The sequence below is a fragment of the Pongo abelii genome, chromosome 22, assembly GCF_028885655.2.
Source record: "Pongo abelii isolate AG06213 chromosome 22, NHGRI_mPonAbe1-v2.0_pri, whole genome shotgun sequence".
Classification (NCBI taxonomy): domain Eukaryota; kingdom Metazoa; phylum Chordata; class Mammalia; order Primates; family Hominidae; genus Pongo; species Pongo abelii.
This window is the reverse complement of record NC_072007.2, coordinates 54,688,880-54,716,637: the sequence shown is the minus strand read 5'-3', so window position 1 is coordinate 54,716,637 and position 27,758 is coordinate 54,688,880. Positions and strand designations below refer to the sequence as shown.

The 27,758-nt window shown below is 63.5% G+C and overlaps 1 protein-coding gene across 8 annotated transcripts; it reads right to left on the bottom strand.

Annotated features, from left to right (window-relative positions):
• Nucleotides 1-27,090, bottom strand: PFKL (phosphofructokinase, liver type). Of its 8 annotated transcripts, XM_063720784.1 has the most exons (24): nucleotides 21,890-22,146; nucleotides 21,373-21,507; nucleotide 21,054; nucleotides 20,554-20,627; nucleotides 16,111-16,188; nucleotides 14,922-15,111; nucleotides 14,076-14,241; nucleotides 13,537-13,581; nucleotides 13,199-13,307; nucleotides 10,888-10,983; nucleotides 10,698-10,790; nucleotides 8,688-8,813; nucleotides 7,905-7,969; nucleotides 7,177-7,240; nucleotides 5,469-5,615; nucleotides 5,143-5,213; nucleotides 4,296-4,383; nucleotides 3,429-3,581; nucleotides 2,720-2,884; nucleotides 2,458-2,519; nucleotides 2,109-2,220; nucleotides 1,302-1,401; nucleotides 1,098-1,203; nucleotides 1-636 (listed from the first exon to the last, which is right to left on the bottom strand). In XM_063720784.1, the coding sequence occupies exons 1-24, from the start codon at nucleotides 21,986-21,988 to the stop codon at nucleotides 489-491; spliced, it is 2,493 nt and encodes an 830-aa protein (XP_063576854.1). In that variant the 5' UTR covers nucleotides 21,989-22,146; the 3' UTR covers nucleotides 1-488.
• Between the last annotated feature and the right edge of the window lie 668 nt (nucleotides 27,091-27,758).

The following is a 27,758-nucleotide window of genomic DNA, read 5'->3' as shown; positions in this document are numbered from 1 at the left end:
CACAGTCAAGGTGATTTTATTTCTAGAAAAGGTGACGGGTGCTGCACGTGGGCAGGAGCAGGTCACAGTGAGGCAGGGCCAGGGGCGTCCCCCTCTCAACACAACCCAGGCGCCAGCAGCCTACAGGCCATGTAGGGTGAGGGCTGGCCCATGTAGTGAGCCCAGCGTGGGGAGACGCTGAGGGCCCATGGGGCGCCAAAGCCAGGGGGCAGCAGCCTCCAAACACCGACAGCGCCGCGTCCCCTGGGCAGGAAGGTGGATGCCCCAGGGCGCCCTGTCCTCCTGCTGGAGGGCCTGGCAGGCTGGTCTCAAGACACCAGCCCCAGGGAGGCCTGGCAGGTGGCCAGGGATAGAGGCAGGGGGTGGGCTGAGCCAGGGACACAGCCTCCACCTGCCTGCAGGCTCCAGACACAACAGCCCAGGCCCCATCTGAGCCCTGGTGCTGCGGCTGGCATGGGTGGGGGCTGGGGAGGGGCGTGGGCATGGCCTCAGAAGCCCTTGTCCATGCTCAGGGTGCGGCGGGTCACGTGCTCCAGCTCCCCTGACACGTAGGCGGCCATGCTGATGCGGTATTGTGCCAGCATCTTCAGCATGAGCCGCAGGCTCAGCCACCACTGCTCCCGCGGCATGCGGTGCCTGTGCAGGACAGGTGACAGGCATGGGAGGATGACGGGGAGTCGGGTCAGGGCAGCTCTTCAGGCCACACCCCCAGCCCCCCCACCCCGCCCCGCCCCGCCCCTGCAGCCTGTATATGCCCCTCCCTCTGAACATCTCTATGTCATGGAGCTGGGACGGGTCTGGGGTCCCCATCCCTCGAAGGCACAGCACAGAGTCAGCCGCAGCCGCCCTCAGGCGTGCCCACTCCTGGCTGCCCGCTGTGCCCCCATGCCCACCCGAAAGTATCGCCCAGTGTTGTGCTCAGAAGACTTGGGCATGGTCCCTGCCGTCCACGGCCTGGCGGGGACCTGGGCATGGGGGCCCAGGAGGCCTTCCAGGGTCAGGGTGCGAGTGGGGCTGGGCCTGGCACACCTGCCTCAGGGAAGGTCTGGGCCACCCCTCAGCCCCACCCGTCTCCACGAGGCTTCGGTGGAACTCACTCGAAATCAGTGTCTTTCTTGAGCTCAGTGACGGGGCTGAAGGCCACCGCCTTCTTCTTCAGGCCGATCACACAGGCTGAGTCTGGGGCATTGGCGAACACCCGTCCTGCAAACAGAGGCACGTGGCAGCCCTCCACGGCCCGGCTGTGCCCCAGGGAGCCAGGGGAGGGCAAAGTGAGGCCTCGGGTCGCACCCACCACCTACCCTTGCGGTAAACGTCGCGCAGCTTCTCCGACAACCACAGCATGGCCTTCACCCCCAGCTTGGTCCCGTAGTTCCGGTCAAAGGGGGTTGGAGCGCCACCCTGGAAACAGGTGAGGCCTGGTTCCTGGACTCCCCTGGGCTGCCTGGGCCAAGGAAAGGGGAGGCCCAACCCCAGTGCGGACAGGGTCCCCAGGGGGAGCCTCCCAGGCAGCTTCTGAACACCCATTCCTTCCAACCCGTGCACAGTTCCCGTCTGTTCCCGATCGAGGACCCTGCCTGCTCTCTCCAGCTCCAAGTCCAGGCCAGAAGCTGCCTCCCGAGGTCGGCAGTCGGCTGCCCCCTGGCCAAGTCAAGTGACTCCTGGGCCCTGCATCGGCAGCCAGCGGCCCTACCTCCAGCCCCATCACCTCAGGCCCCAGGCCCAGCCACCCTGACTTCCCTCCCTGGCTCAGAAAACCCCAGGACGCAGGCTTCCTGCAGGGCCACCGTAAGGCAGGGAACATACCAGGATCTAGGTGAGGGGCTCGGCGGAAGTGGCCGCGGGAGGCCTGGCAGGGGTGGGGAGCTCGGCTCAGCATGTGAGTGCCCTGGCTTGGGCCCCGGCTCCAGCCCCAGCCCCACCCCTTCTTGGAATGAGACCTCACCTAGATACAGGCCTCAGTCCCCTCACTGGGGAAGGGCACACGTGCCCGAGGGCCTGCAGGGAGTGCCTGTGGGTGCCCGTGAGGGCTGGGACCTCTGGGCCCAGGGACAGATGGTGGCAGGGAAGAGGGGCAGGCCTCTCAGAGCCTCACCCCTGCCCCACACCTGCTGCAGATGGCCCAGGACGTTGGTCCTGCAGTCGAAGACACCCTTGCCCTCTGATGAGTACAGGTTGTACAGGAACTCCGTGGTGTAGTAGTCATGGCACTTCTCGTTCCTGAGAGGGACAGCAGGGCCTGAGTCAGCGGGGAACGAGTTCAGGTCTCCCCCAGATCCTGAGTCCCCGCTGGGCCAGGCCTGGGAGAGGGAGTGGCAGCTCCCAGGAAAGCCGCCCTGGCCCACCCTCTCCAAGGACCCCTCCTGCCTTCTCCTGCCCAGCAGCTCCTCAGCAGCCCCACCCCTAGCCCCGAGGGTTGGAAGCTCAGCTGTGGCCGGGGACCCATGGCAGCCTCACCGCAGCACCAGGCCCCTCTGAATGTCCGTCTTCATCTTCTCCGTCATGTGCTCCACGTTGACCTGCAGGAGGAACACACACGGATGAGCCGGAGGACTGTGGGGAGGGAATTCCAGGCTGACCAGCGATCCAGGGCCAGCAGGAGCACTGGGCTACGAGTCCCACCTGCCTGGGCCCTTCCCTGCGCTGGCCGGCCTGAGTGTCTGGGGCCCGGGCTGGCATGCCGGCGGGTCTGCCGCAGCAGGGGCTGGGCTGGGCTCACCTTCAAGTCATGGATGTTGAAAGGGTCCTCGAAGACGTAGGCGGCGTCGGCCCCGACAGCAATGCCAGTTACGGTGGCCAGGTAGCCACAGTAACCCCCCATGGTCTCCACAATGAACACACGGCGCTTGGTGCCCGAGGCAGACTGTTTGATGCGGTCACAGCTCTGGGGGACAAGGGGGTCGGGGTCCTCCACATGCCCGCCCTTCCCTGCAGGGAGCCCTGTGTCTCCAAAGCCAGCCTGGGGCTGACGCACCCAGACAGTCAGCAGCACCAGGCTTGGGCCCACCTCGCACCTGGGCCCCACAGGACCAGGGGTTCTCAACCAGGTGACCCCACCCCCCGGGGCACAGTGGACAGCGGCCTGCACACACACTGGCTGTGAGTGGGCAGGGGTGTCCCTGGCACCCTTGGACAGAGGCCAGGCACTGCTCTTTAGACTACCCAGCACTGGGACAGGGACACTCTCGCCTCATTCTCCCCATCTGAGCTCATCACAGTAGCGAGGAACAACGCAGGGCCCCCCTGGCCCTGGAAGTGGCTATGGCAGGGAGCTGAGCCCCTTCACCCGGGCCTGTGCCCCACAAATCCCAACCCTGGCAGCCCTCCCGGGTGCTCACCACGCACTGTCCCCTCCAGCAGCCTCCGTAGGCTCAGCCCCACCCCACAAGGGCCTGGGCATGGCAGGCAGGGGTCCAGGAGCTCCGTACCTCCATGGCGGCATTTACAGCGGTGTCGGAGCCAAGGCTGAAGTCGGTGCCAGGGACGTTGTTGCTGATGGTGGCTGGGATGACGCACATGACGATGCAGAGCTCCTCGTAGCGCCCGCGAGCCTCCACTAGCTGCAGCACCCCTTCATAGGCCTGCAGCAGTAGGGACAGGGGGCAGGTCAAGGGCAGCACCGAGGCCAGGGTGGGCCAGGGACAGGCTCTGCCGGTGGCCGCCCAGCCCTGCTCTCTGCTGACCTGCCACGTGCCTCGTGCTGGACGCCAGGACCCACCTGCTCAATCCCCTGGGGCTGGGCCAGGCAGTCAGCCTGGTGTCATCTCAGGATGTCCACCAGGGAAACTGGACTCTAATGAGGGTCAGGAGGCCCCTCCAACCCACTCTGACCCCAGATCCACTCCATGGAAGGTAAGGGGAAGGGCTGTCATTTATTCATTATTTAGTGACAGCTTGCCCAGTGCCAGGACACCATGTAAGCGATGCCGTCCAGCACCTACACCTCTGCCTCCTCCACCTCCCTTGTTTCTCGTCCTCCAGCTTCCGAGTCTCCTTCCTCCCCTGCCTCTCCCCAGCACCGGGGTTAATCAGAACCTTGTGAAGCTTTCCAGAGAAGGTAAAGAACCCTCCGGAGCCCACACACCACTTAAAACCCTGATCCTCTCGGTCCCTGCGTCAGCCCAGCTGGCACACGGGTGCCCTCCCGAGCCCACACACCACACTTAAAACCCCGATCCTCTCGGCCCCTGCATCGGCCCAGCCGGCACACAGGTTTTCAGGACGGGCCCCCTCGGCGGGAGGACACCTTGGGTCTCCTGTGCCCCGGGGCTTTTTCATCCGTGGGCAGCCCTCACCTCAAACCCGCCGACCACCAGCAGGGCGTGGATACCGTAGATGCGGATGTTCTCCACAATGGACTCCAGCTGGCCCTTGGGCAGGGTCCTGCAGTCAAAGACACATCAGCGTGAACACGCAGCGCCGGGGGACGCGTGTCCAGATTGCATCTGATCACAGAAAGGCATTGCCTTGGCCGTTCCCCGAGCCGGTCAGCAGTCCCTGGAACGCCCTGGATGTGGCGCTGTGGCTCCACAGGGAGAGGGACACACAGGCCCAGCGTGAGCTGCCTGGGCAGCACTCAGCATCACCAGGCACCAGCCAGGCAACGGAGTGAACCCCCCACCCCGCTGGGCTCCCCATGGGAACCCCTTCCTGCCCGAGGCTTCCTCGCCCAACAACTCAGTGGCAGGAGGGGATGCTTCCTCCGGCCCTTGCAGCCACTCAGTGGCTCAGGACTCAGCAACTTACCCTGTAGTCACAAAGGGTGACTGTGCCCACCCCATGCCCACAGAAGGGTCTCAGGCCCCGGGACAAAAGCCATGAGACAGGCCTATAGCCTCAGCCAGAGTGCTGACAGTGTAGGCTGCCTGGCCCGGCCAGGCAGGGACAGATGCTGGCCAGATTCCTTGCCACGGAGAGCCCACTATAGGCGTGGGGCTGCCAGAGCAGCCTGCCCTACACAGCTGAGCTCAGGCCAGGAAGCCCCAGGCAGGAGGCATGAAGCCTGCTCTGGGCAGACCACCAGCAGGAAGAGGGGCCGAGCCCAGGGCCCCGGGCTGGGTTCCCCTTGCCGCCCCCACCTGCAGGGCCTGGATACTGCGCCTTGGCCCTCCTGCCCCCAGGTACCTGCAGCAGGCAGCTCACCTCTTGGTCCCCAGCATGGAGCCACCACGCCCCAACCAGCCAGCCACGTCGTGCCAGCCTACTTCTTGCACCTGCCAGGAGGAGATGCAGCTTCAGGGGCCAGTCTGAGCCTCTGGCGAATTCCCCCAGGGACGGGCCTGTGCCCGGGGGCCAGTCAGTGTTGGGCATCACGCTGCAGGCAGAGCTGAGTACCCAGGCCTGGTGGGCACCGACACGCGGACCCAGGTCTCGGCCTCCACCTCCAGCAGCAGGCCTTCCACAGGAAACGCCCCAAGTCTGCACACAGAAGGCCCAAGTCCTCACTTGTTTGCCCCAGCCGGACCCACCTGACCCTTGGCTAGGCCTTCAAAGCCATCGTGCACCACGTATACTGTGTGTCCATGGGAGATGCCAGTCCGCACCGCCGAGCGCACAGCCGCATTCATGCCAGCCGCTGGGGCCCCCACGTTCAGGATGGCCAGGGAGAAGTTAGACTTCAGAGAGAAGGGGAGACGAGCGTGAGGCACGGCCGGGGAGGGGACCCCCAACCTGCACAGGAAGTCGGCAGGCCGGCAGGTTCTGGAAAAAGGGGCCAGGCCCTGCCACCAGCCTGGACACTGCCCAGCACAGCAACTGCTCTGGGAATACGGTATCTGTTCTAATTCCAGAAGATTCCGGTGAAGACCAAAAGAGACACGGTGCAAGCCTGGTCCCCTGGCACGCAGGCAGCAGAGGAGGCAGAGGGGGCGAGCACCGTTGTGAAGTCAGGCTTGGGGGCAGGAGCACAGGTCAGTGCCCACACAAGGGGCTGGCAGCGGGTGGTGGGAGTGCACAGCCGCGAGTAAGGAAGGGGCCCTGACCATCCTGTTTTCTAGTAGCCACGTTAAGGGAAAAGACGTGGAGACAGCCCCATCAGGACGACAGTTAATTTAACCTGATGGACCCAAAACCCCACTATGTCCATGTGAACCCAGTGACGGCCGCCACCACCTCCCCTCCAGCCCGCGTGCTGAGGCTCCCCTCCACCCCCCGTGCTGAACCTGGCGTGCACCTGTCACGTGCAGCACACCCCACTTGGCAGCAGCCACACCCAAGGGCTCCGTAGCCACATGGCCCCACTGGGTCCTGGTACGAGCCAGCCCTGCTGCCCACAAAGCCAGTCACGCCCGTGCCAGGTTCTGGGTTCATGGAGACCATGTTGCCCCACCACAGAGGGTGGAGCCCACTGACTAGCTCTGGGGATAAGCAGGGACACCCAAAGATGACCACGAAAGGGAGGATCAGACCCAGGCTGGGCCATGCTGTCTGCCCCGGCCTGCAGCTCCGGCTGTGGCTCAAGGGGCTTGGGAGCCAGGACCTCACCGGCCATGACTCTCTACAGGACCCTCGTTGTCCCCCAGGACTTTAGAAACAAGCCATTTCATCCTTATTTTGGAGAGATCCCATTTCCTGAGGTTTTCAGCTGTTTGGGGACATTTTATTTTCAGAGTTTCACTCTTGTCGCCCGGGCTGGAATGCAATGGCACGATCTCGGCTCACTGTACCCTCCACCTCCCGAGTTCAAGCTATTCTCCTGCCTCAGCCTCCTAAGTAGCTGGGATTACAGGCATGTGCCACCACCATGCCCAGCTAATTTTTGTATTTTTAGTAGAGACAGAGTTTCACCATGTTGGCCAGGCTGGTCTCGAATTCCTGACCTCAGGTGATCCGGCCACCTCAGCCTTCCAAAGTGCTGGGATTACAGGCGTGAGCCTGGCCACAGGGGACATTTTCTACACAATGGCTCCTCCTCTCCTGAGTTAAGCCTGTGGGCCTGACTTCATTTCCATCAACCATTGAGAAGCAACAGCCAGCCCTTGCAGCCAGGGTCCCAGCACCCGGGACCTGCCAGCCACAGTGGTGCCTGAGCCCAGGCAGAGGTCAAGCCCACCCTCCCAGCTCACAGCTCGGACCCCAGCAGGAGGGAAGGCGGGGGCAGGCACAGGGGCCAGCGTGAAGAGGCTGCAGAATAACCGAGCCCGTTCTTCCCTCTGTGGGCGCCACTCCCTGCCTCACCTTCTCCTTGGGGGGCTTCTGGTGGGCGAGGAGCTTGTAAATGTTCCAGTTGTTCTCGAAGCTCCTGGAAAGGATTCGGGTCACGCCATGAACAGCCCTGCAGCCCCACACAGCCACAGCGCAGCCGTGACAGAGCCCAGGAGGCTGGTCACAGGCACACGGCCTGATGGAAGCTCAGCCATGAGGCAGCAGACACCGCGCATGCCAGGCAGGGCACTTTCCACAGAAGGTGCGAGACCCCCAACACAACACGAGGCCATGCCAGCCCGTGCAGCAAAGCACATGGCTGGCATCCGGCTCAAGGGAGGGTTGGCCACCTTGGTAGCGGGTGGGGGCACGGATGGGAAACCAGACATCCAATCCAGCCTGACCCGGCCGCCGGGACGCCTGCAGGAGAGCAGCACCCACACCCAACATCTGCCAGCCTTTCCAGCCCCTGCGGGGCCACCCCATGTCCTGGGCTTGCGTCCACAGCTTCTCATCCCCTCGCCATGCCCAGATCCCTGTGCACTAGGCCCTGCCCGTGCCACCACCCAGGGTCTCCTGTGGCACCACACCTCCCAGCCCGCCTCCTGTACCACCCGCAGGCCCCTTCCTCCCTCGATCTTCAGACGCGGTGCCTAGAAGGATGATCCAGGCCAGGCGTGCCCAGCGCCACCGCAGCACGTGGCTGCCTGGCACCAGGACCCAGCCACGTAAGAGTGCAGGGGTCTGCTGAGGGGGCTTACCCGCCACGGAGCTGGATGGCCTCGTCAAACCTCTTGTCATCCATGGCTTTCTGCACTTCCTTGGTCTTAAGGAAGAGAAACAGAACACAGACTATGGAGGGCCCGGCCCGCACACCCACGGCTACTGCCCCGTCCGGTGGGCATGACGAGGGCAGATCTGGCCGGCATCTCCTGACTCTGGCCCAGGCCTGGCAGCCTCTCCCTAGGAATAGCGGTCACCACCAAGGCTAGCTCTTCTGGGGCTGGCTGAGGCCAGGAGGCCGTACCCTGCCCCCAGCTGCCCTCCTCTCCTCCCGGCAGCTCCGGCTCCAGGCAGGGCCACTCTGCCCCAGTTGCCTCCAAACCCACAGAGCCAGGGCTAGACCAGCCCGCACACCCAGCCCCCTCGCCTCTGCCCTCCCCATACCTCCTCTCCCGGGGTCCTTGCTCCAGCCACCCCAGTGTTCCCCATCACCTGCCCGAGCTCCTCCTCCGTCCCATCGTAACCCCAACTCCCACCACTGCCCACAGAAGCTCAGTGGCCGTGGACCCCTGTGACTTCCCCTGCTCACCAGGCTCCCTGCAGCTCCGACACACCTCTTGGGGAACGTCCCAGGTCCCACGTCCCACCCGGGGATGTGCTCACACCCCTCCCCTCCCTGGAGACCTGGGATGCCCTGGGCCAGCCACGAGGCCCTGCCCTCCGGTGCTCACAGTGCTGGGGCCCCCAGAGAGCAGTGGGGCCTGTGAGTGGGGACTGGGGAGAGGGGCCAGGCGGTTCTGATGCGGGAGCCCAGGGCTTACCATCTGTACACACTCCATGAGGGGCAGCCGCACTGACTGGTTCCCCGAGAGGGTGACCACGCAGGCCGGCGTGTCAGGTGTGGCTTCCAGCAGCGCCATCACCGCCTCCATGGCCATCTTGCTGCTCTGGGGGGAGGGGTTCAGGCTGGCACACCCACTTGGTCCCTCCACCCCAGAGCCCCCCACACTGACAGAAGCTTCCAGAACAGGTGGCACCAGAGACGGAAACGTGTCTGACCAGCATTCACAACGGCACGCCAGACACCGTTTCACAGAGTCCTTGCTGCCCTGCTGGGAGGCCCAGCCTGCACTGCCCTGCAGGGTGCCATGTGATGCGACCCACCCGCCGTCACTTCGTGCCGTCGCTGGGCGCGCAGGGCAAGGGCGGGAGCCAGGTCCCCAGGGCCCCATCCACTGCGATGGTTCCTCCTGTGGAGCCCTCATGTCGTGACTTCCCCGGTGTGTGTCCGCACCAGCCAAGGGGCTGGGCAGTGGACACATCCAGGAGCTACCCCCCAGGGACACACTGCAAAGGCAGGCCCCAGCCCCATCCCAGGAACCGGCCACAGTGGACAAGAAAGCCAGGCCTGCGGTTGCCGTGGCCGTCCCATGACCACCAGTGGCCGGCCCTGTAGCAGCCCAGCAGCTGGACCCCCGGGGCCACAGACAGCCCTCCGTGGTCCACACAGGTTTTTTCATCTTGCAAGTGAGGCACAGGTGGCGCCTTATTCCGGGCGGTCTCTCCATGATGCTGTTTAGGGAGCAGCCTCAGAGACACCCCCCATGCAGGATGAGGCTCCTTGGAAAAGTCCAGGTTACCACTGCACGTGCTAGGGTCCCCTGGTCCCCTTCGCGGCACCCAGTGGGAATACGGGCTCAGGGAGCACGAGAACGCTGACGCTCTGGGTGACAGCCACGGCTGGGGGCGATTAACTGTCCTTTGTTTCGGACCCGGCATCGGGCGTCCAGGACACTGGCTGGAAAACCCGGCAGCCTGCAGGCTGGGAGCGCATAGCTGGCCTGGTCACAGCAGCGGCATTTCCATCACCCAGGCTCGGCAGCAGCAGCTGGCTTACCCTGATGTCCCAGGCCCCTCAAGAGGCTCTTCTGAGTGAGCCTGAGGCCTCACAGAGGGGACAGCAGCTGCCTGGCTAGGTCGGTGGGGCCCCTCTCTGAGGAAGCGTCCCCTCTGTAGAGTGGCCCTCGTCCAGCTCTGTGGGTTCCCTGGGAATGCTCGGCTCAGCACAGGAGTCACAGGGCCAGGTGCAGTCACAGGGCTGGGCGCAGTCACCTGGTCTCCCTCAGCACAAGTCCCACCTGTCTGACAGTCTCTGGCCCTGCCTGAGAGGGTGACCACCCTCATACACAGGCATTTTGCCTACCATGGGGCCTGCCTGGCCCCAGACCCATTCCATTTGGCTCCAACTTGATTCCCATTTTGCAGAGGACAAAGTGAGACCCAGCAGTGATGAGGACCAAGGACGGCGAGGCCAGGCCAGACCCCGAATGCTCCCTCCCAGCACCAGCCTCCCAGACTGTGATGCCACAGGCGCCATGGCCACCACCCTCTGCCCACCCAGCCCCTCTCTCAGGGCCTGCCCCTGGCCCTGACTGCTGCCACGTTGGGCTGGCAGGGGGTGGGGGGGCAGAACAGCTGGGAGGCACAGGCCGGTGGGGGGCCTCCCATGGTCCCCAGGTCTGAGTTCCCTACACCTGCAGGGGAACGGATAAGCCAGGCCTCAGTCTCCCCCAGGAGGAGCAACAGCTTGAGGGAACACCCACCACACACCCACACTGACACACACCCACACACACTGACAGACACACCCAGGAGGACCACACACAGACACACCCACGAGGACCACGCATACATCCCCACACACAGACACAGACACTCACCCACAGCCACATGGACACAGTGCACGTGCCACACTCGCGTGCACACTGCCCACACCCACACACACCACGCTTACCCACACACGTACGCAGGGCAGGGTGATGGCCACTCACCAGGACTCGGTCGAAGGCAGAGGGCGTCCCTCCCCGCTGCACGTGGCCCAGCACAGTTACACGGGTGTCGAAGCCCAGCCTCTGAACCACCAGCTGCAGAAGAGTAGGAAGGACCAGCCCTGAGCCCCAGCCCACACGGGCTAGAGGAGCAGGGGATCTGCCCAGTGGCCACCCCCAGGCCCACACACACATCCTTCACGTAGCTGGACGAGATGGGCTTCCCGTTGCGGTCGATGGCACCCTCAGCGATAATGATGATGTTCAGTCGGGACCCGCGGCTCCGAGTCTGGGTCAAAGACACGACAGGGCTCAGCTGCCAGGCAGGGAAACCTGCCCCGGACACAGCCCCCAGGCACCAGGAGCCCTCCCTGGGGCCACCATCCCCAACCCACGTGGGCCAGGGCACAACCCCCACCCAGCAGGAGGAAAGCAGGCCTGGAACGCGAGGACAGAGATGAGGCTGGGCCCACTAGGACCCCCGCCCTCCTGGAGGCGGTAAACAAGAGGGCTCTGCCCGAAAGCCTGGGAAGGAATGGGGAGGAATGGGGAGGAATGGGGCCCTCGGGACTGGGCTCAGCACACACACAGCTGGGGCTGGGCCCTTGTGTCTGGTGAACGCTTCCAGGCGGGAAGACACACAGGGCTGCAGCTCCACGGGGCACAGGGCAGAGGGGCCTGCCCGGGCTAGCCTGGGCCACTTGGGGCCCCTGTGAGCTTCCATCTGCTCATCCTTACAACCAGGGGCCTCATATCACTGGCACCAGCCAGGGCTCCCCGGACACCCTGCACCCTGAAGCCACTGTGGGTCCCCACTGGTGCACATAGGACACACCATCCCCTCTGCCAGCCTCAGGCCGCCGCCTCAGCACCACACACCAGCCGCGGCCCAGCTCTCTGGGAACTGAAAGAGCTTTCCAGCCGTCCACTTCAATGACCCAGCCAACATTTGTGGGACTCGCTCTGAGCCACAAGCCCCATGTTTGCCCACCACGGGCCACAAAGCCTCCTACAGGGACAGGGTTGGGGCAGCTCTGACAGGGCCTGGGTGCGGTAGGAGTGGAGGGCTACCTGGAGGAGGTGACGCCAGTGCAGGTGAGGTCATACACCCGGAAGATGGGCTGCAGGTCCAGCAGGAGAGCTGCGCCACCCTCCCTGCCCCAGTGCACCCTGGGTGGTGGGTAAGGCAGGAACCCGCATGTTACAGGGGGAAACAGGCTCTCAGCGAGGGCCTGAGCTGCTCACACAGAGCAGGAAGGAACCAGGTGGGCCGACCTTGCACCCAGGCCACTTCCAGGAGGGCCCAACACTGCAGCCGGGACCCCCGGGAAGTCCGTGTCCTAGGAGAGCAGGACCCTCATAGGACCCGCACCTCAGACCAGCCTCGCCTGTTGGGCTCCATCTCCGCCCGGCCCCTAGGCTTCACTGGGGAAGGTTCTAGAAGCCAAGTCATTACCCACAGCCTCTCCCACTGCCCTCAGCAGTGCTGTACGGCCACGCAGAGGTGGAACCAGTGTCCACACAGATGGGAGTGACGCTGCCACCTTCACATGGGGACAGGGATACCATGTCAGTCCCAGACCCACCCTCTGCCCCCAGGGCTGGTTCCAGTGGTCCTGCCTCAGCCTCAGTGCACAGAGGACAGAGCTAGAGCCACGGGGGCCCCTGGGCTTGCCCTGCATGGTCGGGTGTGGGCGGAGGACAGCCTGAATGGCCCATGCCTCTGGTCCACCATTGAGCCCCGCCCCACCGAGGGGCCAACCTGTCCTAGTTGAGGGGTCTCGGGGTCCACAGGGCAGTGTCAGCCTGTTCTAGGCCAGAGCCCCCAACTCCACCCCAAGGGAACCAGAGGGCGGCATTCCAGGCACCCCCACTCCAGACACACCCCTCCCCGCCAGGCACCCTCCATCCCTCCCAGAGGCGGTCTCGGCCTCCCAGCAGCCTCCCCACCATCTCCTGCTTCCAGGACCTCCTGTCCACTCTGTGGTTACAGCCACTTTCGGACACATCTTTCCAGCCTAGAACCCACCCCCGGGCCCTGACAGCCCTCAGGGGAAGGCCCTGCTCCCCACCTGGCCCAGCTCCTGGCCTTGCCACCCCCAGGGCCCTGCCGTCTGGACCTTGCTGGGGCCACTCCCTCACAACCAGCCACCTCCCGCTGGCCCAGGCTCAGCAGTCCCACCCCAGGAAGCAGCCTCCCTGGGCTCCCCACACTGACCACGGAGCTGAGCCTGGGGCAGCGGTGGCCTGAGTGACCCTGTCCGCCACCTGCCCACTGGGGGCAGGACCATAGGTGCCTCACGGAGGTCAGCCCCGTAGCCCCCCACTCCTTGCGCGTCCCACCCCGAGGGGCACCTGCAGCTGCTGATGAACCCATGAGTGATAGAAGAGTTGGCCAAAGCTGGTCCCAAAACCCCAGGGGGCTACCCAGTGCCCCAGGACACCTCGGCCCCACCCAGTGCCCCAGGACACCTATGGCCCCCAGCAGGCTGGACGGCACCCACCTCACCCAGCCTCTCGCACATGAAGTTCTCCCAGCCGTCCTCAGGCGGAGCCTCGGGGATGAACAGCCAGTCGGCCCCCGAGGCCAGTGCAGATACCAGCGCCAGGTACCTGGAGGAGCGAGCACCTGCCTGCTCAGGACCCCCACCCAGTCGTTGAGGGGAGCTTCCCCGTACCCAGAGGTCCGACTCTGGGCCACAGCTTCTCTGTCTCTCCCGGCCCCCACCTGGCTCTCCCACACCCATGGCGTTAACTGAGCCCTAAAATAAATATGCCACACCTGTCGCTGCGGTCCCCAGCAGCACCCGCCCACCCAGCGGGCCAGGAAGCCCCTCCTCACCCGCAGTGCCGGCCCATCACTTCCAGCACGAAGGTCCTCTGGTGGCTGTGGAGATGGAACAAGAGGATGCATCAGTGCCAGCCACACGGCCCTGCCGGCCCGATTCCCTGCGGGGTGCTCAAGGGACCCAGTGGATGGAGAGGCAGGCAGGGGACAGCCCCTTCTCATGCCCAGGTTCTGAGCTAAAAGATACCTTGGGCTCCTTCCAGCCTTTGGGCTGGTTTCGACTGATCTGCTCCAAGGCTGAGGGTCATTTGCTGAGCCCAGGCCCGGCCAGCCCAGGACTTCCTTTGGGGGTGTCACACCCCAGAGCAAGCAGCTGCCCCTCAGAAGGGGCTGCACAAAGGCCCCCCGCAGCCTGGCAGAGTGGGAGTGGAGCCCGCTGTGCGTTCCCCCAGCTGGGGGCTGAGGGCGGCTGGCCTGGATGCTGGGGCTACCAGAGTCCACTGCCCTTGCGGATGGCCATCACCCTGAGACCACCTCACCACCGTGTGGGGACGAGGGGCCCTGAGCTGGCCGCCGGCGCCAGCCTCACTCACCTCTGGGCAGTGGTGGTGATGGCATCAATGACCTCCATGATGCGGTGGAGGGCCGAGTCCGTGCCAATGGTCATGTCGGTGCCGCAGAAGTCGTTATCGATGGAGCCCACTAGGCCCGCGATGTTCAGGTGCGAGTAGGTCCGGGCCATCGTCTCTGAGATCTTACCTGGGCCAGGAGCAGCGGGAGGGCCTGGCTGAGGCTCCACTGGCCCCACCACAGCGCCAGAGACCCCTCTGCTGCCACCCTTTCCCCCGCATCCCAGGCGTGCGGCCTGGCAGGGGCCCCAGAGTTCCAGGCTCAGCCTCCTCCTGCCTGGAACCCTGTGGCAGCAGAGCTGGATCCGCTGGGGCCAAGTGCAGACAGGGGACCTCTGGGGTGCCTTGCAGAGCGGCCAAGGCCTCACCTCAGGGTCCCCCACACGAGGGACATGGAACAGACACGGCTCCGAGAGGCCACTTTCCAAGCAGCAATCTCGGGACTCTGTGTCTTATGTCACCCCAACTTTAACTCTATTTCTGCAAACTGTGACCACGCCTGTCCAGAATCTTGCTTGGATCAATCACAAAGACTTGTCCACGCAGCATAGGGTGAGCGACGCCGGCCTCCACCAGCCCCAGGCACTGCCTGGGTGCCCTCCCTCAGGCTTGAGCACTGACCTCCATCTCTGGGAGACGTCCAAGCTCCTGCTGGCAGACGCCACTCTTCCCCGGCCAGCGGCGAGACAGCCCCTCCTCTGCCTCGGGGCACCCAGGGCTCCCTCCCCCCTCTGTCCTGCCCGTTCCCACGTCTGGCAGCAGTGGCAAAACAAAACCCCGGGGCCTCCAGTGTGCCGCGCACAGACCCACCTTCCGCCACCAGCTCCTCCAGCAGGCTGCCCCACTCGCTGCGGAAGATGTTGGCACCCGTGAGGCTGCCATCCCCGCCGATGACGCACAGGTTGGTGATGCCGTGCTGGACCAGGTTGTAGGCCGCTGCCCGGCGCCCCTCCCTGGTGGTAAAGGCCTTGCAGCGAGCGCTGCCAATGACAGTGCCGCCCTGCACAGAAGAGGTCAGCAACTTCAGGAGAGACAGCAGGCGGCAGACAGCCCCCGGGGATCATCGGAAGGACCCCAGGACTGGGCAGCAAGGGGACTGGCAGACCCTGCAGAGTGAGAGGCAGAAGCCCCGGGGTCTCTGGCAACCTGAGGTGGCCCTACCTCCCTGGGCCTCTCTCCTTGGAGAGACAAAGAGGAGGATGACGTCCATCCGGCCCTGGGCTCGGGAAGCCCCAGGGTAATAGAGGGGAAGGCTTTGGAGCCCGGAAAGCACAATACACACACGCATGGGCTGCCACACACATGTGCGTGCACACGTGCACACACAGGCCCTGTACCAACACAGGGAACTGGACAGGGCCTCCAGAGCTCGAGCCTCAGCAGCTCCAGGTGTGCTCACGCGGCCCCTCACAGCCAGCCTCAGCCAGGGCTCCCCCAGGGCCCAGCATGGCCACATCTCCAGGCCCTCCTGGCCCCTGGCAACCCCGTGACCCTGCAACCCAACAATTCCATGGCAGCAGATGACAGGGTCAGCCTGAACCTGAGCCCCTGCGCGATGGGGTACGTGTGTGTGTGACTCAGTACATATGTTTGTATGTTTCTGTATCTGTGTACCTGTGTGCGCATCTGTGTGTCTACATGTGTATCTGTGTATTTATGTGTCTGCATGTGTCTATCCGTGTGTGTCTGTCTCCGTGTCTGTGTGCATCTGTGTGCGTCTGTGTGCACATCTGTGTGTACATCTGTGTGTCTGTATGTGTGCAAGCGTCTATGTCTGTGTGTGTGCATGTCTGTGTGTCTGTGCGCACCTGTGTGTCTGTGCACGGGTCTGTGTGTGTACGCATCTGTGTGTGCGCACATCTGTGTGTGCGTGTCTGTGTGCATGTCTGTGTGTGCGTGTGTCTGTGCACGTCTGTCTGTGTGTGTGTGTCTGTGTGTTCAGGTCTGTGTGTGTGTCTGTGAGTCCGTGTGCAACTGCATCCACGTTCCCAGGCCTCACCAGTTGGATGATGTTGGAGACACTCAGCCAGTTGGCCTGCTTGATGTTCTCACCTCCCTCCACGAGGCCCTCATAGCCCTGAAATCAAGAGCGGGGCAGGCATGAGACAGGGGACCCCATGGTGGCCGGCAGCATGTGGTCTGGGAGCAGGATTTTCACCCCACCAGCAGAAAGCAGGACCGGGGTACTGACTGTGAGGCCCCACCATTATCCCAGGGCCTGGGGTAATGGGGTCTGGGTGCCCCCCAGGGGGCTCCAGACACTCTCTGCACAGCTGGTGAGTCCGTGTGTCCTGGGGCGTGACTCCTGTGGCAAGTGCTTTGGTGCAGGGGCCTGTCTGAGCTCCCTCACCCCACCCAGATCCACACAGGCAAGTTCAGCGTCCCGAAGGCCCCAGCGGAGCCCGCCATCCAACTCCTGAGGGTGCATCCTAGGTCTGCCTGTTCTGAACGTCCTAGAAATGACACCGCAGAGGCTGCTGTGTGTGGCTCCTTCTGTCCCCTCTGGAGTCCTCCCGGGCATGCGGCTGGCGGGGTGTGCAGTGCGTGCTCCTGCTGTGTGGCGGCCGTGTGAACAGCCCAGGCTACCATCTGCCCACCAGAGCGGGGAGCTGAGAACACACACACCTCCCTACAGGCAGGCCCCCGCCCGAGGGTGCTCCTGGGTCCAGTGGACCCAAGTGGCCATCGCCCGTAGGGCCGGCAACACCCTAGGCAGGGGCTCCAGGCTCCACGTCCCGCCACACTGGCCACACTGGGCCTTCCATCCAGTGCCATGGATCTGCCCCTCGTGCGGTTCTACCTGGGATTTCCCAGATGGCACCTGCACAGCCTCCATGCCACGTGCCCGTTTCCTTCTGCACGGCCAGCCCTTTCTTGTTGTTTGAGGGGAGGGACACTCATGACTGCATCTCACTAAGGGTGTGGAGAGGAGAAGGGCGGCCTCCTCTATGCAGCCCCAGTCCCTCAATGGCATCAGCAGCCTTCTCCAGGCCGTGAGGTGACGCAGTGGAGCAGCCATTCCTCGGCTGGGACTGATGCCAGCTCAGCTGTGGGCTTCTGCTCCTCCCTCCGCCTCCTCCCCAATCGGGTGTCAGGGCCCTGGGGGCCAGGAGGGCAAGTGCCTCAACCAGGCAGGGGGTCAAGGGATAGTGCATGCTGCAGGGCACATGAACATCCCCACTCTGGCCATGGCGGGCTTCCAGCCTGACGGCCTCCCTTCCCCACCAGCTGGGCTGGGAGACAGGTGTCCCTGCCCCATCTCGGGCTGATCTGAGGGACCACAGAGCTACTTCCTCTGGCTCAGGCCAGGCCAGCCTGGCCCCCTCTGATTGTACCAGCCCTGAGCTAGGAACAAGGAAAACAGGAAAATGATTCCAAACCCACAGCCCCACCTGAGCAGGAGGCCACCAAACACAGATCTGTCTGCAAAACTCAGGATCCAATACAGAGCCCAGGTGCCAGCCAGGCCCCTGCCCCACTGGGCGGAGGGGCAGGCAGGTGTGGCCAGCCCAGCAGTCCCCAGAGACCCCACAAGGCCAGTGGCTCAGGTCTGCTGGAATCAGTCTCACAGACACAACCTCCTCCTACCCATGGAACCTTCTAGAAGCAGTTTGCCCCACTCTACCCACTCTGTTTCCGTGTCTGTCCTCCTAGGCCCAGCTCACCTTCCCCTCCTTCCCCTCTAGCCCCACCCCCTCCTCTCACCCCTGCAGACTTGGACCCCGCCCCCTCCTCTCACCCCTGCAGGCTTGGACCCAGGCTCAGGGCCCTCCCTGCTGCGCTGTGGGCTCTGCCTGGGGGGTTAAGAGCAGCCTCTTCCTCCTTTGTGTCAGAACTGAGCCCTCCTTTGTGTCAGAACTGAGAAGGGTTTTCACCTCCAAGGCCACCCTCCCTTTCTGCCCTAACAACAGCCCCAAGGAGAAAGGATCGGTCTCCCTGTGAAGGAAGCCAGTGCTGGGGGCTCAGAAACCCAAAATGCAGTCTGATGTGAACTGACGCAGCTGCAGGTCTCCCTGACCTCCCTCTTCTGCCTCTCGACCCTCTGCCTCCTCCAAGCTCAGGATGCAGCTGCTCCCTGAAGCCCCCGTATCTGCCTAAAGCCCATAGCTGCTGGAGAAAGGAACAGTGACGGCCAGTCCCCTCCCTGAGTTTCCATGCACTGAGATTATCACAGGAAGAAAGACCTGTGTCTGCCAACACACCTGGGCAGGTGGTCACCAGGGCTAACAGATGCTGTCCAAGCCCATTGAATCCCCTAAAAACCATTAATGGCCGTGCACGGTGGCTCACGCCTGTAATCCCAGCACTCTGGGAGGCACAGGCGGGTGGATCACCAGACGCCAGGAGTTCGAGACCAGCCTGGCCAACATGGTGAATCTCCGTCTCTACTAAAAATACAAAAAACAGCTGGGCATGGTGGTGGGTGCTTGTAATCCCAGCTACTCAGGAGGCTGAGGCAGGAGAATTGCTTGAACCCGGGAGGCAGAGGTTGCAGTGAGCCAAGATTGTGCCACTGCACTCCAGCCTGGGCAACAAAATGAGACTCTATCTCAAAAAAAAAAAAATTCCTACCCCCTAGAATCATCCAGGCTGCCCATGCCCCTTTCCCCTGGGAGGAGGGCAGGTCAGCATCTTCACCCCACCTCTCCACGCCTGTTCACAGTGAATGCCAGCACCTCTGCCCTATTAATCCGCCTTTCGCAAGTGGATTTTTTCAAGAACCTTCATGGGACGGAGGGGAAGTCCTCCCTGGGCCGCTACACCAGAATGTCTCACCTCAAAATCTGCCTCTTAGATGTGGATGTTTCTGAGCTAAAGCCCACTAGGCAGCAGGTTCAGGGAAGCTCTCAGCCTTGCCTCCCTTCGAGAGGAAAGCAGCACACAGCATCCCAAGACTAACGCTCCTCCTGTTCCCGCCTGGACAGGACGTAAATGCCCCTCACAACCCCCAGGACCCAGAGACAGCCCCAGGACCCGTGCCCACCCCCTTCATTCCTTTTCCCATAAACTCACCCTCCTGCATTCCCCCACCTCCGAGGGCCTCACACTGCGTCCCTGTACCCCTCGGCTTCTCCATGCGCGCTGGTCTCTGCTGGGCTCTGCAGAAGCCAGGACTCTAGGCACAGCAAAGTGCCTCTTCTCCCCTTTTCCAGGACACGCCCTGTGCCGATGAACCTGTTTTCTGTCTTTTGCCACAGGAGTCTTTCCCAACCACAAATGTGTGGGGGTTCAGGAAAACCCTAATTTCTCCCCTTTGCCACTAAAGAAGAAACTGAAGGTCAAGCAGGTGGCAGGAGGGTTTTGTAGGGACACAGCCCAGCCTGCCTAGAGAGGCCCCCACACCCAGCTCCCCAGGGCTCTGAGACCTGCTTCCTAATCCAATACTGGCAGGGCCCCAGCCCCACCCCAGCCTGGCCACAGGGAGAGGACGGGCCAGCACAGACTGCCCACTCACTCATTCATTCACACAGTCCTGCAGAGGGAGGGCTGGGCAGGCTGCTGTTCCCTGGGGCCAAGATGGGGGAACTGAGACGCACCGCGGTGAGCGGTGAGCGGTGAGCGGTGAGGGGTGAGCGGTCAGTGGTGAGCGGTGAGGGGTGAGCGGTCAGTGGTGAGCGGTGAGCGGTGAGCAGTGAGCGGGGTGGGGCTGAGTGCCTGGGGCTGCAGAGCTGGGGTTGCTACATTTTATGTAAACAGCTACATATTACATAAAAAGTGGTAACAAAATAACAAAAGGCCTTGTCTTGTGGAATGTGGAAAACCACCTGACAAGGCAAGAATGCAGCCTGTGAGTGCGTGGTGTGGCCCAAGTGTGTGAATGTGCCTGTGTGTGCGCACGTGTGAGTGCAAGTGTGGGTGTGTAAATACCCAGGACGGAGGGCGAGCCCCAAATCTCCCACGGGGACTGGGGCTGAGGCAGTGGGGCATCCGCTGCTCCTACGGGAACACAACCAACATGGACGCAGCAGAGCTGCTGCCAGGGGCTGTTCCCCGGGTTTGGGTGGTGAGGCAGGAGGCTGGGGAGGACAAGGGCAGAGGCGGTGAGGTCCCTGGCCCCCACTCACAGAGGCCTCAGGGTCGGACAAGGGCCAGGCTGGGGGACACCAGGCAGGGGTGTGGTGGGTGGGGCCTGGCCCGTCAGCGACCACTGTAGGCAGGGCCTTAGCTCCTTCTCCACCCAGCTCCTTCCCTGCCCCCAGGCCCGCCCCCCTGCAGCCGCTGAGCCTCCAGCCAGGCTGAGTCCCAAGGCAGCAGGTCTTCTTTCTGCAGATGCCTTTGGCCTGGCCCCAAGCTCCCCTCACACTCCCCAAAACCACACACCCATCAGCTCCTCCAAGCCAGGACCACCCCGTCTCCCAGGGTGACCCACACAGAACACACCTCGGCATGCGCCTCAGGAGGTCCCCACTCCCTGCACACACACAACCCACCTTGGCCTTACCTCGTGGATGAGGAAGACTTTGGCACCCACATAAATGCCCATGCGCGTCACAGCCCGGACAGCAGCGTTCATGCCTGTGGAGGTCAGGGCAAACCTGTCAGTCCCACGCTGAGATGTAAGGCCCTGGACACCCTCCCCATCTCAGAGGACAGGGGGTCGGGGAGGCCTGGACACCCTGTCCATCTAGAGGGCGGGTGGTGGGGGAAGGCCCTGGTCGCCCTCCTCATCTCAAGAGGGCAAGGGTCAGGGAAGGCCCAGACGCCCTCTCCATCTCAGAGGGCAGGGGGTAGGGAAGGCCTGGTCATCCTCCCCATCTCAGAAGGCACCAGGCCAGGAAACCTGAGGACCAGCCCTGAGCCCCTGGGTGGAGGCTCGAGCGAACCCAGCAGGCTCTAGGCTTCAGCTTCCGAGCACCTGGAGTATGGTGCCCAGAGATAAACTGGGAGCATCCCATGCAGGGCGTGGCAATCAGGCGTGTATGGGTGTCCCGAACTCCACACCCTGCTGCCCCAACCTCTGCCACGGAGGCCCCACACTCACAGGCCACGGGGCCAGGCCTTGACCACAGAGCAGGATAAAAAGTGAGGCAGGTGGAAAAGAGGCTGGCACCTCCCACACCGGCCCCCACCCCAGACATTCAGGCTGCGGCGCGGGGATGGAGGAGCCGGGGAGCACCTCTGGGCACTGAGGAAAGCGCTCACTGGAATGGGCTTGGGCTCCTTCCTCCGCAATGAGACGGGGGACTGAGAACAGAGCCCCTCCGGCCTCAGCCACCCAGGGGACAGCACTGCCCTGCCCCAGGGCCTCAGGGACCCTCACCCCCAGCCTGGACATGACGCTGGTGCCACCAGGCTCTGAGGTCACTTCCTCTTTCCTGTCCCCTTGCCCTCGGCTCCCAGGACTGCAGTGAAAGAAACAGCCCATCCCAGCGGGGGCCTTGGCAAAGCCGGTTTCCTGGAGAGGGACATTAACAGAGGAGACGACACGCAGGAAACGCTGGTGCTAATGTACCCCACACCTTCTTCCCGAGAGTCCCCATCTCAAAAGATATCCATGACTTCATACAAAAGGGGCAGCCAAGACCACCTAATCTTCAGAGAGGAGGAAACCCATGCCAGTGGCCGGGGTCCTCCTCTGAGTGAGGTCTGGGGCTGTGTAACAGGCCTGAGGTTGCGCTCGCCGCTGGGACCAGCCCTGCTCTTCCTGCTTCCCTCCTGGCACCCGTACCATGCCATCCATCCCTAAGCCATGCGGGTCCTCTGTCCCCAAGCCTTGTGACCCTCAAAAGCCCCTGCCCTCCCACTCCCCTGAACTCGCAGAGGCTGGAGGTCCTAACTTGCTGGAGGCTCCTGCTCAAGCCTCGGCAGCTCCCTTGAACATGGAGACCCCCACAAGAGGACTCTCGACCTCCACCCTGGTTACACATGCTTCTCATCTGCTCTCCAGCTTGGCGTGGGGCTCAGCAGGAGGGAGCAGGTGTGAGGTGAGGTGCCACGCCTTGAGAAACCCCAGGGATCGGCACACTGTTCCCACGTAGCAGCCAGAATATCTGCCACCATCCCCACACTACAGGAATCCAACGAGGTCCCAGAGGGAGGGTGAGGGACCTTCCAGAGCCCAGCAGGTGGCAGCAGAGCCAGGACTCACCCAGACCCATCCCCAGGTTCAGTAGGTGGCCCTCTCCCCACCCAGCAGCCAGGGATCCCAACAGGGGGGCCAGAGCCAAGCCCGGCAGCCATCCAGGAGGAAGGCGCACAGATGTCAGAACGGGCAGAGCACAGAGCCTGCAGGGAGCTGGAGCTGCCCACACTGGCAGCTTCTCCACTTGAGCAAGCAACCCCGTCTCTAAAGGAACAGTGCCTCCCCCGCGGCTGCTACAGCTGAAACCGAGGCAGGAACTCAGCAAGCATCCCACACACACCCAGAAAGCCAAGCTCCCCAGACAGACAGCCGAGCTCCCCCAGAAAGACTGCCGAGCCCCCCAGAAAGACAGCCGAGCCCCCCCAGAAAGACAGCCGAGCCCCCTAGACAGACAACCGAGCCCCCCAGACAGCCGAGCCCCCCGCAGACAGCCAAGCCCCCCCAGACAGACAGCCGAGCCCCCCCCCCAGACAGCTGAGCCACCCCAAGCACCCGACAACCAAAAACAGTCAGCAGAGCCAAGTCCTGCTGCCTGAGGCTGGGCGTCCAAGGCGGTGCTGTGACTGCAGCCTCCCTGTCCCCCACCCTCACTGGAGTTGGGGGCAGTGAGGGAGATCCACTCAGCCACAGCTGGCCGAAGCTAAGCCTCCGTCCCTCCCTCACCCTCCCTGCAGACCTGGTCCCACCACAGGTCCAAGCCCACCTCTGGCAGGCAGCAGCTGAGGCGAGGCAAGGAGAGGGCAGGAGCAGCACACCCAGGCCACCGTCCAACCACGGGGCCTCTCTGGTCTCCCCAGCTCCAGGCAGAGTCAGTGTGCCACTGGGCGGGTCAGCCCAGGGTCACAGCCATCTCAGCAGGGGGCCTGGTGGGCTTGTCAGGGGGCCTGGGAACAGGAAAGGGGTCCCAGGGTCAGGGGTCAGCGAGGGTACCCCTTGCTTCCAAATGTCTTCAGGGTGCTCTGCGAAATAAAACCTGCTTTGACGCCCAGAGACAACGAAGCTGCCAAAACCCAGCTTTGTGCTGAGCCCTTGGGAGGAGAACAAAGTGGCCATGTCACATGGCCACTTTGTTTTTGGGACTGGATTTTAGAACGGGACTGGCTGCGGCCTGAAGGAGGAAATTTTCTCTGTCAACCTCATTGGAAGCTGTAATCTTCAAAAGACCTTTTTAATGGCCCTTTAATCGGCTTTTCTTTCTCAAAATAAACCCCGAGCAGCAGTTGCCGACACCACACAGTCAGAGGGCAGGCAGGACAGTGGGTCTGCTGCTGCCTACCGGCAGGTGATAGCCACCCCCGCCCAGGAAAAAAGGCTGGAACAAAATCGATGTCTGAGGTTGGTGCACTGGTTCCCACTGACCTTTCCTCACCATTAGCTCCCGGGCAAGAAAGCAGTGAGCATGAAATGGTCACAAAGTTTAATGATTAGCTAAGGATGTAAGCATGAGCCTGAAGGCTCCAAACAGGAGGCCATGTCGGAGGCGAGGCGGGCCAGGAAGCTAAGTCCTCACCTGCGATAACAGGAAACCAACGTCCAAACACACCGGCCAGGGAAAGGCAGGGCACGGTGTCCTGCAGGGGCAGGGAGGGGGCACTAGACAAACGGCCCAGAGAATTAAAAGTGCCCAGGCCAGGACGAGATGAAGGTGGGTACAGGCAGGCCGGGCTGTTTTTTTTTTCAAGTCTTTTTTTTTTTTTTTGAGACAGAGTCTCGTTCTGTCACCCAGGCTGGAGTGCAGTGGCGGGGATCTTGGCTCACTGCAACCTCTGCCTCCCCGGTTCAAGCGATTCTCCTGCCTCTGCCTCCCGAGTAGCTGGGACTACAGAGGCATGCACCACCACGCCTGGCTGATTTTTGGGGTTTTTTCTTTGTTTGTTTTTTGAAACAGTCTCGCTCTGTCGCCCAGGCTAGAGTGCAGTGGCTCGATCTCAGCTCACTGCAACCTCCACCTCCTGGTTCAAGCGATTCTCCTGCCTCAGCCTCCTGAGTAGCTGGGATTACAGATGCGCACCACCATGCCCAGCTAATTTTTTGTATTTTTAGTAGAGATGGGGTTTCACCATGTTAGCCAGGATGGTCTTGAACTCCTGACCTCAGGTGATCCACCCGCCTCAGCCTCCCAAAGTGCTGGGATTACAGGTGTGAGCCACCGCGCCCAGCCTGTTTCAAGTCTTCTAGCTGCCTTTGCACCGGTTATTGTACGAACAGACATCCTTGAACAACGCCCTCCCCTGCTCGACAACACGGACCCCTGGCCAACGGGAAAGGCGTGACCCAGAGCCACACAGGGCAGGACTTGTGGGCTGGCTGGAAGGAACTTGCAAGGTGGCCTGTCTTGTCGGGGAAATCAAGGCCCGAGAAGTCCCAGCACTGGGCAGCACTGGCAGGGTGGCGAGGCTGGCTGTTCCATGCATCCAACAAACGCAGACTTCAGCATCGGGGCAGAAAGCGCCTCCCAATCCCCACTCTCCTGCTGCCCGGCTGACACAGAGGGCACACAGAAGGGCACACTAGGCCACGGGCTTCCCCTCGACCAGGGTCAGCCTTTCTAGGAAGGCAGTGGGGCCCCGAGAAGGAAAACAGAGCACCCACCATGGGGAGCCACACGGCAGCAGCAGTGGTGGCCGGGGAGAGCCCCGCAGACTGCTTTCCGGAACTCAGGAAACAGAAGGACTCTGGTTCTGCCCAGAATGTCAGTTCCTCCCATCCTACTCGCCCCGGATCATCCTCCACGAATCAGCCCCAGCTCTGAACTGGGGAAGTGTGTGGAGTCCTCCTCCCTTGCAGAAAACCACCTGTTCCCCATCCACGAATGGAAGCAACCACCTGTTCCCCGTCCACGAATGGAAGCTCGCATACAGAGACGCTGCAGCGCCCGGGGCTTGGGAAGGCAGGACATTTGCAGAGGAAGGCACAGGCCCAACTGGGATGCCATGATCGGCCAGCAGGTGCACTGTGGGCACCCTGCCAGCTGCAGCCAGGAAGCGCTGCCCACCCCATATCAGGCACTGGGGCCAGGCTGAGCAGTTGGAACCCCCAGCTCAGACAGAGATGGGAGGCCCATCCAGCCGGCCTGTCCACAGGGTCAGGAGGGGCCTCCCATCTCCAGATCCTCCACTAGCATCCAGAACCGCCTGTCTGTCACCCTAGGTGCCCTTCCCCGCTGGCCCAAGAACCACCTGCCAGGCTGGCCCTTCAGCAACCTCCAGTGAGCCCCCCTTCTCTGTTTAGTCTGTGCATGGGGTGGCAGGGGGTGGGGGGGCACGTGCCACCCCGGGCTCTGAACCTTCCCAACCCTCTGCTGCTGATGCTCCCACTTTGCAGACAAGGAAGCTGGTTGGGGACCCTCTGTGTTTCAGGGAGCCACAGGCGGGCTTTGGGGCTTCGCCAGCCTCACCAAGAAAGCGCCTCCCTGGTGGGCAGGCGGGCCGGCCCCGCAGCAACCTGTCTGCCCTCCAGACTCGGGGCCTTTCTTGTCTAATCTCATGGGATGGAGCTTCCCAAGTTCACCCTCCAAGGCCATGGGCCTCCTCTCCCACCTGGACCCACAACCCACCAGACCACGCTCCAGGACACTGCCAATGGCCGGCAACAAGCAGCAGCTCCCGCTCTTGCCACAGCTGTGAGAGGGCAGTTGGGCAGCCGCCACAGGCCTGGCTCAGCCAGGTCTGAAGGAGCCCCCTCTGCAAGCCGGGGTTCAGACAGTGACACCCACAAGCCACTCCTGCCTCCCTGGCTTGGTCCCGGTCAAGGCCGGCTTCCTTCTCGCCTCCTCCTGGCTTCCAGATAGGGAAAAGGAGGGTCAGGTGCCTGAAGCTGGGTGGGAGTGTGTGTCCGCATTTTCTGAACTCTAAAAGACAGACCAGACCCCGCTGCACAGCCTTGGGGTGCTGGCTGGGCCCCTTCCCAACCCAGCACCTCACTTCTGGTCTCCTAAATCCTCTCCTCTCTCCTCCTGAGGGTTAGGGTAGGTGGCGTCCTGTGCCACAGGTGCCACACTGGACATGTCAGGCCAGAGACACTGGAGGCCGGCAGTGGGCAGGACCAGGCCTCCAGGAGGGAGCGTGGGAGGATACCACGCCCTCAGGCCGGACCCCCACCCAGCTCTGCCAAGTCCCAGTCCCCACCACCTGGGGCCTCCCCACTACCCCTGCAAAAAGGGTGACAACTGGGCTCTGCTCAATGCCCCGGGCAGCTCATCTCCCCACCACCCTCTTCCCCAGCTAGACTCACACGGAAGGTGGCCGCGAGGGCCCGGAGAAGGAGGCGCGGTCCCGGGTTGAGTCCGCCCCCGCCCAGCCGGGAGGAGGTCCCGGAAGCCCGCAGCCTGGCGCCGGCCCGCGGGAGGCACCGGGTCCCCAAGTCGCTTCAGAACCAGGAAGGGCCAGGCTCTGGGGGCGCCGGGACTGGCGCCCTCCGCTCACGAGGCCTCGGGGAATCCTCGGGGGGTCCTGCCCCGCGGCCCAGAGTCGGACACACCCCCGGGGCAGGGCGCGGGCGGCGCCAAGACCCAGGCGGAGGCCGAGAACGTGGCCGGCCGCACGTAGGCCGGAGACCGCGCCGGGGAGGAGCGGGGGACAGACCCGGGGCAGGAGGCCGGGGCGGGAGGCCGGGGCTGGAGGGAGGCCGGGCCGGCCCGAGACCCGGGTCCCAGGGCTCGGCGGGCGCTTCGGAAGGGCCGGGACGGAGGCGCCCTCCACCCCCTGCACCGCGACGCGGCCGGGACCCCCGCCCACCTTGCGCGTCGCCGCCGCTGGTCAGGACGCCGATGGCCTTGCCCGCGCCCGACGCCCGCAGCTTCTCCAGGTCCACCGCGGCCATGGCGGCGGCTGAGACCCGGACCCAGCTCGCACTCCCGCCGCCTGCGCCGCGCCGCCGTCCCCGTCCCCGTCCCCGCCCCGCGCGCGCCTTGCGCCCGCCCCGCCCCGGGCCCGCCCCGGCGCCTCCTCGCAGGACGGACCCTGGACGGAGCAGGGATCCTGCGCCCTCGGCCCGCCGGGGCCACCTTTCCGCTGTGCGTTTCTAAACCCGTGCAATGTAACGTGGGCCCTGAGCAGTGAGACCCTCCCCCCTCCACCCGGGTGGTCTCGAGGATGTGGCCGGGGACCAGGGCGGAGTTGGCCCCAGTGCGGCCGCACGCGTCCCTTCGCCAGCGCCGAGGCCCCGGTGGCACGTCTGGCCCAGCTTTGCTTCTGCGGAGGTTCTTTGCTGTGGGCCGCAGCCACCACCCCTGCCTGCCACCCAGGGGCCCTCAGGGCGCCTTCAGGCCTCAGCAGAGGCGAAACCCAAACGGGGCGCTGGCGGAAAGCAGCCAGCATTCCTCCCTCCCTCTCCCTCCTTTCCTTCCTTCCTTCCTCAGTTTTGCTGGGCCCTTGGGAAAGTCTTGGTCCCCCGGGCCCTGGGGGTGCAGAGCCAGTGTTCGGGAGAGCCGCCTCGTGACCGCACGGTGTGTTCGGTTTGTGAAAGCTCAGCGAGCTGATCACTAGGATTTATGCATTTTTCTCTACAAATATGGTGGAAATGGTGGCTGTGAATATCGACTACTCCTTATTTAGTTGTGAAAT